The sequence below is a fragment of the Gobio gobio genome (assembly GCF_949357685.1).
Source record: "Gobio gobio genome assembly, chromosome: 13".
Lineage (NCBI taxonomy): Eukaryota > Metazoa > Chordata > Actinopteri > Cypriniformes > Gobionidae > Gobio > Gobio gobio.
The window spans coordinates 11,795,444-11,809,060 of NC_137106.1; the positions used below are offsets into that span (position 1 = coordinate 11,795,444).

Below are 13,617 nucleotides of genomic sequence, written 5' to 3' on the forward strand. Positions count from 1 at the left end.
TTATTTATAAAAAGAGCAATTAGACAGATATAATGTTAATATCTGACATATAAGAAAGAATGGCACTTCGTTTAATTCTACCATGACTCAATATTAACCTCCGTTTTAAGGGGAAACGGAACATGTGGTCGTCCAAACACATGCCATTTTTAATGCTGAAAAAGCACTTTTTTCATGACTACTTTCACAAGGAAGTGCAGTGCATTATCGGAAGACCATGAAGGAACCATGAGTCTGGATATGTAACAGACAGCAAATTGAATTCACCTCAACGTTTATTGTGAACAACACACAGCAAATGAAACAAACAAAAAACAGGAAAAGGATGTCAAACATATGTCGTATACATATACAAAAAGGTGGACGAGCAGAAAAGCACACTGGCAGAAGAAAGTACCTCAGCAGCACAATGCAACAGTCTCTTCAGACATGCAAATAATTTAAGGTACAAAAAAAAGAGGAACGTGTGCAGCGTGATTTGGTATTAATAATCAAGAAGTATTTCAAGGAAACTAAACGCTATACCTGCTGGCAGCACTTAGTGTGACATATTGCACGTGATATAAGCAAGAAAAGTCTTCCGATGAATGAACCTCTATGCTAGATAGAGCATTTTTCTAGTCACCTTGGTAACATCTGCATTGTGTCTATGCAGACTTTAGAGACCGAACAGATGCCAAACAACCCTTAATCATGCCAAGTGAGAGCCTGGGACGTGTCAATATTTGATCAGTTATGCAACAAATTAGATTTTGTGGCAGGAAATGGTTTAAAGTTGTAAACAAGCAGGCTTTAACCATTTGCTGACTGAATAAAAACACATGAATTTTATATTTTAAAACATATGGCTTCCAGTGTCTTTGTGGCTGAGGAAACGAGCACAATATTAGCAGTATGTAGGAAATAGTGTGTTGGAGGCTGCTCAATATACGTCTATGTAATATTATATAAAGACAAAACAACAAGAAACCAAACAAAGAACACTCGTATATCATTACCTGAATCAACAGTGACTTCTGCCACGTCACCTACACTGACTTTCTCACTTTCGTTGTTTGCCTTTGAATTGTGTCGAACTGTCGGTCGGCTCACCACCCATATACTTTCCCTGATTACTCTGGAGTCCCTGATATGTGATGCCACAGTTCTGTTGTGGTGTCAGACAATACAATTATAAAACATATGGACCTTTTATATGAAATATATAATCTTGCATGTAACATCTTAAAGCCATATATATATATATATATTTGAAAGCAATTTTTTGATCTATGATAGGGCTTGGATAAAACAAAAATCACAAATCAACAATAGCAAGAATTATACAGTAATCGAATACATACGATGAAAAACAGCATCACTTGGTTTTAAATAAGCACTTGATCCCTCAGGCACTGTAGTACACTCTGTAGTACAGAGTCTTATTCCGCCACAGCGAGTACGAGTTGTCAAACTTCAGCTGGTACGTGCCGTCTCCTGGAAACTCGTGGCTGCCGCCCTGCACTGCCAGATGACTGTCCTGACGGTACACAGGCAGAATCTCTCCCAAGTTCGAGTTGGCGACTGCTTTAGAGCCCTTCTCGACATCTCCTGGAACCACAGGGCCTGTTTGACAAAACAATTGTCCATATGTCACTGGAAGTATTCTTTGTATGCGTCTGCTTATTTTAAAGGGATAGCTCACCCAAAAATTAACGTTCCAAACCCGTACGACTTTCGCTCATCTTCGGAAATCTTTTTGATGAAATCTGAGAGCTTTCTGTCCCTCCATTGACAGCTACACAACTGACACTTTGACAATTCAAAAACTTCATAAGAGATCGTAAAACTAATCCATATGAATTTAGTCCATTTTATATCGCTTAACAGATTGAATTTAGACTTTTATTCAAATAACCATTTATCAACACACACATTAGTTGGTAAAAGGAAGCTCAATCATGTTCGCTTGAGCTTTTGTTTATGTTCGCTGATCAATGTTTTTATGTGAATAAAAGCCTAAATTCGATCTGTTCGTCATATAAAGTGATTGTGTCTCTTCAGAAAATTTGGACTAAACCGCTCAATTCATGTGAATTAGTTTTACGATCTCTTTATGAACTTCTTGAAGCATCAAAGTGGTTGTTGAGTAGCTGTCAATGGAGGGACAGAAATCTCTCAATTTCATCAAAAACTTCTTCATTTTTGTTCCGAAGATGAACGAAAGTCTTACGGGTTTGGAACAACATGAGGGTGTGTAAATGATGACTTTCCAGGGTATCTGCAGGTTTCACCAAGTCAAATGTAAGACTTTTTGAGACCTTTTTAAGACCATTATGAATGAAATTTAAGACCTATAAAAGGAAATGCAGTCACAAAATTACTTGCAAAGTAAATTAATTTATTCAAATTGAACAAATCAATAAACTTGTATCGATTAACTTGCACTTCCTCATAGCTCAATCCCACCAGGATTTCGCAATTTTTTTGTTGTTGTGATTTTTGAGATCAAAATGACTGAATTTGTGGTGGTAATTTCCAGAAATTTGCATTTGCACTTTTTTCATAATTAGGATACCACATTTACCATATTATATATTATGTTAGATGCACAATAGTCACACATTACAATAGAACAAACAAAGTACATACATCTTGCTTATTTTGGTTTAGGAATAATGCAGGATCTCAAAAAAATGCATGTTGATTTTTCGTTGTATTTAGTAAATCGCAGAAACATGAAAAACTGGAGGACTATTAGCTGAAGAATAAAATCCGTTTTGTGTCTGTGGTACAATCGGAATGAGACTCCAATAACACGAAAGCTGATTGGCTGCAATATAAGCTGCATGTTGGTCTCATTTGTAGTCGTAATATAGCAAATTATATTTGGTCTAGCAAAAGAAAGAACTACAAAAAAAAGTGCTGCAGGATTTCAATGAGCAATAGAGGTAGCGTTACATGGGCGTAGGATAATTAATACCTGTTTAAAATGATTTAAGACCTAAAATAGAATACTTCAGTGAATTTAAGACTTTTTAAGGCCTAAAATTTTGATTTTGAACTTCTAGACTTTAAGACCCCGTGGAAACCCTGCTTTCCAAAAATCTTTTGAAAACTCTCTTCTGCTCACCAAGGCTTCATTTATTTGATCAAAAATACAGTAAAAAACAGAAATATTGTGAAATATTACAATTTGAAATAAATTATTTCTGAATTTTCAGCATCATTACTCCGGTCTTCTGTGTCACATGATCCTTCAGAAATCATTTTGATTTGGGGCTTAGGAAACATTTCTTATTATTATTATCTATGTTGAAAAAAAAACACTGTTCTGCTTAATATTTTTGTGGAAAATGTGCTGCATTTTTTCAGTATTCTTTGATGAAATGAACGCCCAAAGGAATTGAAAAAAAAAAAAAAAAAATTGGTAACAAATAACAATGTTAAATTGATAAATGTAATGAATCCTTGCTGAATGAAACAATTTCCTTAAACTTACTGACCCCAAACTTTTGAACGATAGTGTATATAAAATGTACACATTTATTGGTAACATTTTTTTTCCCATTTAATAATAATATCAAATAATGAGATAAAAATTTGGGGGGAGATTGCGTAATTTTAATTCTAATGTTAAGGCTACATTCACACTGTTCGTTTCTGGGATTGACAACCGCATTTCCTTACAGGTGTGAGTCTCGTAATCCCCCGTTCAAACAGCAATTTACATTAGAGTCTCAAATACTGACTGTAAACGTGCAACGGGAGTCAAGCCCGTATTCTCTGACCAGTAACCACGACAGTGACCAAAGTAACATCGAAGATGGTGACGTCCATAAAACTGAAAAGTCTTATCACTTTTGACATCCGTGAAACCTTCATTAACCGAGAGCAGCTTTTATATCTGTGTGGAAAGCGAGCATTAGAGTCGCGTGTAGAACACAAGACTGACGGTGGAGAACAGTGGATCTAAAACCTTCAGATGGCACACAGCTCCTATCTCCGTCACTGCATGTTATTGAAACCACACATGAAAACCCGCAACACGCGGTATTCACACACACACACGTTTGAGCAGCGCAGAGCAGCTCTCTCACACTGTATGACATGATGGACAATAGCTGTCCAGTAGGTTTTCCGTGAAAACGGTTGTGAGTCCTGAAATTTTACATGTGTGAGTTCGGTTCTAGCGCGGATGTCACTCCCATGAATAACCGGATTGAGCGCGAATGTAACCATATTAAGGACTCAAATACAGGACTGACAACCGTATTCTGTTGCTGTGTGAAAGTGGCCTTTGTAACATCCTAAAAGACCAAAAAAAATAGGCTTTTTATTTATTCAAAATATACCATTTGTATTTCGTTCTTTGAATTTCGGATGAAATATGACCAGGACAAGTTCTTAAAGGAACACTCCACTTTTTTTGAAAATAGGCTCATTTTACAAGTCCCCTAGAGTTAAATAATTGAGTTTTACCGTTTTTGAATCCATTCAGCCGATCTTTGTATCTGGACTTTTAGCATAGCTTAGCATACATCATTGATTCTAATCAGTCCATTAGCATCTCATTCAAAAAATGACCAAAGACACTTTCAATATTTTTCCTATTTAAAACTTGACTCTTCTACAGTTACATCGTGTGCTAAGACCAACTGAAAATGAAAAGTTGCGATTTTCTACACCTATATGGCTAGGAACTACTTTCTCATTCCTGCGTAATAGTCGCGGATCTTCGTGGCCGTACCATGGCTGCAGCAGCGCAATGATATTACACAGCGCCTGAAAGTAGCCCCCAGCTAGGTAACTTTCAATGTGACCGGCACTAAGTTCGTGTAGTTGCAGAGAAAGTTTCAGGCTTGCAGCTGACAAATTGTGTTGTGGATTTACCTGTGTGATTAGCCATGGTTCTGTGTGTTGTAAAGGGCTCTGATAGTAAGTCGAAGGTGTATACTACCACCATGTTTCACAGAATACAAACAAATCATTGTGCTGCTGCAGCCATGGTACGGCCGCGAAGATCCGCGACTATTACGCAGGAATGAGAAAGTAGTTCCTAGCCATATAGGTGTAGAAAATCGCAACTTTTCATTTTCAGTTTGTCTTAGCACACGATGTAACTGTAGAAGAGTCAAGTTTTAAATAAGAAAAATATTGAAAGTGTCTTTGGTCATTTTTTGAATGAGATGCTAATGGACTGTTTAGAATCAATGATGTATGCTAAGCTAAGCTAAAAGTGCTACCACCAGATACAAAGATCGGCTGAATGGATTCAAAAACGGTAAAACTCAACAATTGAACTCTAGGGGACTTGTAAAATGAATTTTCAAAAAAAGTGGAGTGTTCCTTTAACTGGGTGACTGAAGAAAACTGGCAACTCAGTTGTTCCTTACATTTGTGACGACTGCAAGAGATGATAAAAGACACTAGCAACAAAAACTACTTTATCAAACAAAAGTTTGAACAAAAGCAGGAAACAGGATAGGAAGTACTCCCTCACCTTCCAGCTCGTCATCTTCCTCCTCATCGTCACTGGATTCGCTAATCTGGACAGTAATGGCTCGGCTAGTGACTGGTGACCAGTCGAAGTAAACCCCAAAACCAATGTCATAGCCATCTGTGGCAAACTCCCAGCACACGCGCTTGGCCTCAGGAACAGTGGGTACGTTGACGGTCATAATGTCTCCACGATACACCGTCACCACGCTGTCCTTCTCAAGACGCAGCTTAGTCTTCAGATCCTTCACAGCCACGGAGGTCCATGTGGATGGCGGTTTCATCGGAGGAAGTGCTGCAGAGAGATAATTGACCGCTCGATTAATGATCTTTCATTTAACGCTTTCACAATATTGCAGTAGTGCATGTATTCAAATCACCCCAAAATCAAAATAAAACAAAGTCTGTTTTTACGATTGTGACTTTACTTTCTTTACAATTAAGCACATTTCCCCCCCAAATTCTCCTTACCTGGATACTTTTTTAAAGAAAGAAAAAAGTATATGTACTGTTTATATTATTAAACTTCGGCTGAATGTAGATATGTAGACCTGCCATATTAATTATAAAATAAATTGATGAGTAGTCATGAGTTGTGCATATATCTGTTTATACTTTATATCAATATCTTTTACAGCAGCTTTCAACACGGTTCATGCAATTATAGTCTAAACTTATATGCTATATATGCTTTAAAAAAAAAAAAAGCATACCATACAGCACAAAGTATAGTCACATGATCACTTGGACCTATGGGGAATTGGAAGAAATTGCACAAATGCTTATTCGGGTTATATACAGAAAGATTCCTTTATTTGGACTGTCATTAAAGTCACCATGAAACAGAAGTTGCGATATACATTCTTCCCTATTGTGACTTAAATTTGAGCGAAATAGCTTCAATGTAGAGAGGGACTTGATTTTGTCCATCGGGAATTGATTGTATTGTTGGATGGTTGTGGTTTGCTATTGGACGATCTCATGTGAGTTGCAGGCCGTCCCGCCCTCACACTAGTAAACACATCATCTAATCAGAGAAGAGATGTCACTACAAGAGGAAGGGGACCTATTTTTTTACATTTTCAACTTTAGTGTGTAATGTTGCTGCATGAAAAAGATCAATCCAAAGGGAGTTATTCACTATATCAAAAAGCACTGATTCTGAACTCCCTGAAACGCCCCGATTGTAGTCTTGAGTTTTCTTCTGGAAATGTACCTGTCACGATTATCATTTAAATAATTAAGGTTGAGTTGCGTTAGTAGGCCCTGTCCTAAATGGCACACTTCATATGCACTAACACGGTCTTGAGGACTTACAATGGCCACCGCGGGCATGTGATCGGGGAAGTCCACGAGACCGTAGGGCGTCCCATTTGTCATTTTAGGTTTCAGAAGGGTTTCTGACGTGAGCTCCGGAGCAGACTTCTTCCCAACAGTCAAAGTGCCATTACGTCGCAAACAGGGCTTGACATTAACTTTTATGCTCACCAGCCACTGTGGCTAGCGTTTTTTTTTTACTAGCCACTTGGCATTTTCTTTAGCCAAAATTATGACATCGATACCATGGGGAAAAACTGCCATATAGATATTTTTAATATAGGTTTATTAAGCTGCTGTCACTTTAAGAGCCAACACAAGCATCCATTATACTGTTACACAAATGCGTTTTCTTTCACTTAAAAGTTAAAACATAACTAAATGTTTACATCAATGCTCGCCAAGACTGGCATTTTGACATTGTTGTGTGTGTACTTGACTGATTAAAGTGCAATTCGCCGTGAAACGAAGTCAATTTAGTACTGTGAGGCGGCTTCATGTGCGCGCACTTTGGGACAAAATCTGTGGGAATGAGTAAAATGATGCGCAATACACCTAATTCCAAGGCGAAATTCAAGCCCTCTAAGGCCGCGTGTCCACCAAAGCGTTTTGTTCACGCGGCTGGCTGGCGTATTCAATTGACCGTTCAAAAAGACCCGCCCCCTTTAGTTACTGTTGCTATGTCCGACTCATGGCGCTCTCACACCACACACACACACACACACGTTCTCACATAGAGAAAATACATCACGGAGCAAAGAGGACACTGACAACACGCCGACAGACAGGACAGAGCAAGTGACTTTTGATATGAAACAAAGTCTCATTTTTTTAAAGAAATGCAAATAACAAATACCGTTTTGTGACTCTTTAATGTGTCGTGATCTCTGTAGCACCACAGTTAAAGCTGCTTGTGAACCAATCATCTCTTCCTTCTAGTTCATTGATAAGCATCAAATTAATATGAATTAACACTAAAAGAAATGTTGTTTCAAACGTGGAAAGACGTCAGTAAACACCGTTTTTCTAGTTCAAGTCCACTGACGTTAATCTACTAACTCTCCTGACTGCTTTGTTGGACAAACCGGCAGATTCGGCGATGTGATTGGTCAGATTGCCTGTCAATCAAACTCGCGGCGAAGGGTGAATTGTTTTTAATGGGAGCGCCACGTTTTTAGAACGTCATGAGTGTAACAAGGTGCTGAGCGAGTATTTCACGCTCAAGTGCTGAGTGTTTTTTTACTGGTCGCCGAGAGTTGAAGAATGTTCAACTTTGAGCAAAATGTAGCGCTCACCCAGCTGTCCAATCACAGCGGAGGAGGGGCGGGACAAATACAACACAGACCAACCGCCACATTCTGCTTGTACAACATCAACAGATGAAAACAAGCAGTATAATAACTGAACAATTTAAAACAAGAGCCAGAGGAAATTCTTTACATTGTATTGGCTTTTTTGACTCTTTGGTGGACACGCGGCCAAACACTAACAATATTGATCTGGAGCAAATGAAGCGAGAGAGTGAGGGGAGGCGGGTTTGCCATCAGAGAGATGAGAGAGAGAGAGAGAGAAACATCGCTGCTGGTATCGTGCATCTTTTCTGCAGAAAATGGAAGCATTCAGAAATTTCAGTATCGATATGTATCGCAAAATTTAGATTTTTAAAAACACTACATTGCACTAAGTTTATTATTTCAGATGCCTTTTCAAAAGACTACAATGGGAAAAAAATCTGTATGGCGTATATATTATATATAAAATTCAACCCGTGTTAATGTCAAGCCCTGGCCCCGAAAGTGCGGACTGGTAGGAAGACCGCGAGTGTTTAGGGTGCTATATGGGACAGGGGCAGGGCAGTAGTTTGCGTAAACTCGCGGTTATGGTAAGGGCCGTGACATTTCCGAAACATGCTGGAAGCAGTTGACCAATCACGACACACTGGTCCAGCCGACCAATAAGAGCAAACTGCGCATTTCAGAAGGAGGGGCTTCACAGAGGCAGAAACAAAGCAGAGCGTTTCTTACAGACTGGGAAGAGAAGAGCTGCAACAATGTAATATATAATGTGAAAAATAATGTGTTTTAGAACATTCAAGCATGAAAACCTATTCTAGTAGACCACAAAAATGTGCACAGATAAATTATTCCACCCCCCAAAAAAGATTGTAAAAATCACAGTTGTGGCACAGTTTAAGGTTATGAATAGCACACTACAAACATCATAGACAGCTTTCTTTTTTCGGACGGCTTTGTTCTCAGGGGCAATGATGAAACATGATGGGAAGGTTTCCTGTGTTTAGCTTCACTCCTCTAACAGGGGATGTGCTCACCTTTTTTCTCCCCGGGGAGTGAAGTACTGCTCTCCTGTGTGTCACCCGCTTCTGCCTTCCCGAGAGATGCGCTGGGCTCCTATTGACAACAGCACAATACACACATACAAGAACATCGCTAAAGCTCACTTATTTATACATACACCTGTCAGGCTTGAATTTAATATACCTCAGTAGACTGTGGAGATTCTCTGTTATTGCTGTTATCGTCCATTTTGGTTTGGTTGTCCGGTTGGATTACTGTCCGAGAAAGGTCTGTGCTTTGAAGTCTTCAAAATGACAGTGGGAAGAATGAGGTTTACATACCCGTGAACCCTAAAATAACCAATTTTTAAAACTCTTATAAACATGCTCAAACCTGTTTAAAGGGTTTGCTTCACAGTTTTTTGACGTTATACCAGGGAAAGAAGAAACAGACAGGGATGACAGTCTAGATTCAAGCTCTGATGTTTCTTGCTTCTCCATCTCTAGAGCACAAAAAAACGTGAAATACATAAAATCATCATATTCATCACAATATCTAATAAAAACTCTTGAAAACTCTTACCTGACTCAGAGGTGTCTTTCAATGAACCTCATTAAAACTGAAACAAAAAAAATCTGCAAGAACAAATAAAACAATCCGTATTGTGTTTTTTAACATACGATAAATATAGACATTTGTAAATATAAATCAGGCTGTTGAACTACACGTTGTGAGTATTCGTCAACAACTGACATTCATACGAATCGCAGCAACAGTTTTGTCACGTCGCGTAACTAAAGTGCAATTCACCATCAAATCATCAATCTCAGCAGAAGAAGAAAAAAAGATCGAGCACACTTGCATTCAACCATGTGTTAAACCCACACGTACAGTATTGTTTGCTAATATAATGTTCACCCACGTACCTCCGGCGAGCGAGTGATGCTGTAGATGCAACAGTGTTGCTTAACAAATAACGTTTAACGCCCAGGAAGTCCGTTAATTTGTAAATACGTACTGTGAAGGCAGAAGAGGCAAGTCTTTTCTGAATGGCTGCCAGACACAGACGAATCTATAATAAAAGTCCTATGAAAATACTCCTACTGTAAACAGTCGGCTACATAAAAGCAGTTTTGAAAGAAGCTGTCGTATAAGAAAGGTTCTAAATAATTTTTTGTCAAGCAAGGATGGGATGCATTAAAATGATCAAAAGCGACATAAGACAGTGTGTTTAAAAAATAAAAAAAAAAATACTGTTCTTTCTATTGATAAACAATATAGTTATAGTTATATAGTTAAGTACATATATTTACACATATATTATCTACATATAAAGTTATTTATTTATTAATATATATATATATATATATATATATATATATATATATATATATATATATATATATATATATATATATATATATATATATATATATATATATATATATATATATATATATATATATATATATATATATATATATATATATACACTCACCTAAAGGATTATTAGGAACACCTGTTCAATTTCTCATTAATGCAATTATCTAATCAACCAATCACATGGCAGTTGCTTCAATGCATTTAGGGGTGTGGTCCTGGTCAAGACAATCTCCTGAACTCCAAACTGAATGTCAGAATGGGAAAGAAAGGTGATTTAGGCAATTTTGAGCGTGACATGGTTGTTGGTGCCAGACGGGCCGGTCTGAGTATTTCACAATCTGCTCAGTTACAAAGAATGGTGTGAAAAGGGAAAAACATCCAGAATGCGGCAGTCCTGTGGGCGAAAATGCCTTGTTGATGCTAGAGGTCAGAGGAGAATGGGCCGACTGATTCAAGCTGATAGAAGAGCAACTTTGACTGAAATAACCACTCGTTACAACCGAGGTATGCAGCAAAGCATTTGTGAAGCCACAACACGCACAACCTTGAGGCAGATGGGCTACAACAGCAGAAGACCCCACCGGGTGCCACTCATCTCCACTACACTAAAAGAAATGATATATGATGGTGTTCACTTTATTTAAGCAATTCATCTTGATTTAACACCATTATATTATGTTTCTGGTTCAAATGTAATTGATTCATGTTAAACTGACTTAAAACCGTTACTCTTTGACATAACTTGATGTTTACGTTTCAATCAAGTAACCCAAAGAAATGAGACTTTCACTTCCCATCATGCTTTGCAAAGGGGCAGAATTCGGAGAGTTAATGTTTAAATAAAGTGCAATTTGATGCATTTTTAACAAGATGAGAAAATTGAGAGACTTTTAAATGCTTAATGTTTTGTTATGTTGGTATTTAAATGTTTGTGTTATGTTAGTGTTTTTGGAGGTTACCATTGTGGTGAAGTGTAGAACATGTGCTTGGGGTGAGGACCTACTAATAACTTTTTAAGTTGTTCTAATAATAAATAACTACATGCCATGGATCTAACAAAACAGTCTTCTGGCTAGCCAATAAAATCTTGTAAAAGATTTTGTAAATGCACTCAAAAGCTATTCTTTGAATTCATGTAAATCATGGAAAGGATTTCCATGTGATTAAATGGCTTTCTTTCAGCATTAAGAACTTTTGTCAGGCTAAATTAAATAAATTAATTGGTCCAAAACATTGCAAATTAGTTGGGCTGACACTATTAAATTAGGCTGTGCCTAGCCATAGTAAATAAGTTGAATCAACCTTAAAGCTACACTGTGTAACTTTTTTAGTCTATTCTTAGCTAAAAACACTTAGTTCTTTCAAAAATATATGTGCTCATTAATGTATATTTACTTCTTTCAAGTAATAAAGTATTCTCGTAAGTTTATAATATGCCATTGAAAATACATAAGGTAATGGGATCTAACGGTGGTCGCCATGTTGCCCCTCCATCTTGAAAGTACATTAGCCAAAGAGGGACATACCTGTAAATTCAAGCTTCGCCTTTCGCGTTTTAACCGGTTTTAACACTCGATGGCACTGTACAAAATTCCCTGCCTCGCGCATGTGCGCGTCAACTTGTTCAGACTTGTCTGGTGCATGTGCAGAGAGTTTTCATCTCAGCAGCGTCCAGTAACAGAGTTATACGGAGTTTTCCTGGAGTTTTCCTGGCTTGTTTATTCCTCAAAAGTCTGTTTTTCCTTGTGTGGTATTTCTGTGCGTTAATAACTCCGTAAGTAATAATCGTTATTGTCATTGTAGATGTGTTTCAGAGTGTGTCATCGCGTAATTCAGTTGATATCACCTCAGAAGTATTTTTGTGTCAACATACAATAGCGTAATGCTCACCTATTTGAATAATCATTCAGTTATTTTGTTATCAACAATGTTTATTCGTTTTTAGAATGTATGTTGATGGAAATATGTATCAGGTCTGATCGGCATATTAACAATTGTTATACAGAGCGCACTGCAGTGCTAACGTTAAAGCGGCGCACACACTTTTGTAACCGGACACCGCTTGTTAGCAGCAGCAGCTGCAGCTCCAGCTCCGCTCCTTTTAATGCAGCTGCATTTAGCGCCTATATATGGTACAATAAGCTCTGGTTTACGGTTACATTATACAAATGTAACTTATAAGTATAGTTATACAGTTCTTAACTGTGTATGTATATTTACAATCCTTATTTGTTCTCTCACAGAAACCACATTTATGTACATATCCATGCAAACCTGTTTATGCCTTGCAATTGGATGACTGAATAAACATTACTATCATCAAAGTTCACTCTGGATTAGCTGCAGTTCTTTCTAGCCGAATAATTAGGCCAGTTGAGTTCCAACCATCCCACTGCGCACTGAATATCCCACAGGCACCGTGTCGAATGTGGACGAGGTCGAACTGGAAGCCATGTTAATCTTGGACTAAATCGTCCACCGTAGGAGTTGAAACGAAATCGGAATTGAGAGGAACAGAAACTAAAATTCACTGGATGGTCATATACCTTTTCACCACTAGATGGGGGAAAATATCACACAGTGTAGCTTTAATAAATTAAGTTGACCCAACGTAAGTACGTTAAATTGGAATAACAGAATTGCATAATGCTGAAATAAAGCAAGTTAATCATGTGGAAAGACTTTCCATGATTTTTTTATGTTCATTCAAAGAGTAATTTTTTTGAGTGTACAAATAGGAAAAAGAGGTTACAATTTGCACGAGCTCACCAAAATTGGACAGTTGAAGACTGGAAAAATGTTGCCTGGTCTGATGAGTCTCGATTTCTGTTGAGACATTCAGATGGTAGAGTTTCTGGCGTAAACAGAATGAGAACATGGATCCATCATGCCTTGTTACCACTGTGCAGGCTGGTGGTGGTGGTGAAATGGTGTGGGGGATGTTTTCTTGGCACACTTTAGGCCCCTTAGTGCCAGTTGGGCATCTTTCAATATATAATGTATAATTTATATATGTTGTATATATTTCTGTGTGTACACACACACACACACACACACACACACACACACACACACACACACACACACACACACACACACACACACACACACACACACACACACACACACACACACACTATATTGC

The 13,617-nt window shown here is 37.9% G+C and overlaps 1 protein-coding gene across 1 annotated transcript; it reads right to left on the reverse strand.

Annotated features, from left to right (window-relative positions):
* Window positions 1-242: 242 nt before the first annotated feature.
* On the reverse strand, window positions 243-10,157 carry tmed8 (transmembrane p24 trafficking protein 8). The gene is made up of 7 exons (XM_079832958.1): window positions 10,016-10,157; window positions 9,672-9,724; window positions 9,483-9,591; window positions 9,294-9,393; window positions 9,125-9,203; window positions 5,483-5,773; window positions 243-1,605 (listed from the first exon to the last, which is right to left on the reverse strand). Exons 3-7 carry the CDS (start codon window positions 9,587-9,589, stop codon window positions 1,388-1,390), a joined length of 795 nt encoding a protein of 264 aa, XP_079689084.1. The 5' UTR covers window positions 9,590-9,591; window positions 9,672-9,724; window positions 10,016-10,157; the 3' UTR covers window positions 243-1,387.
* Between the last annotated feature and the right edge of the window lie 3,460 nt (window positions 10,158-13,617).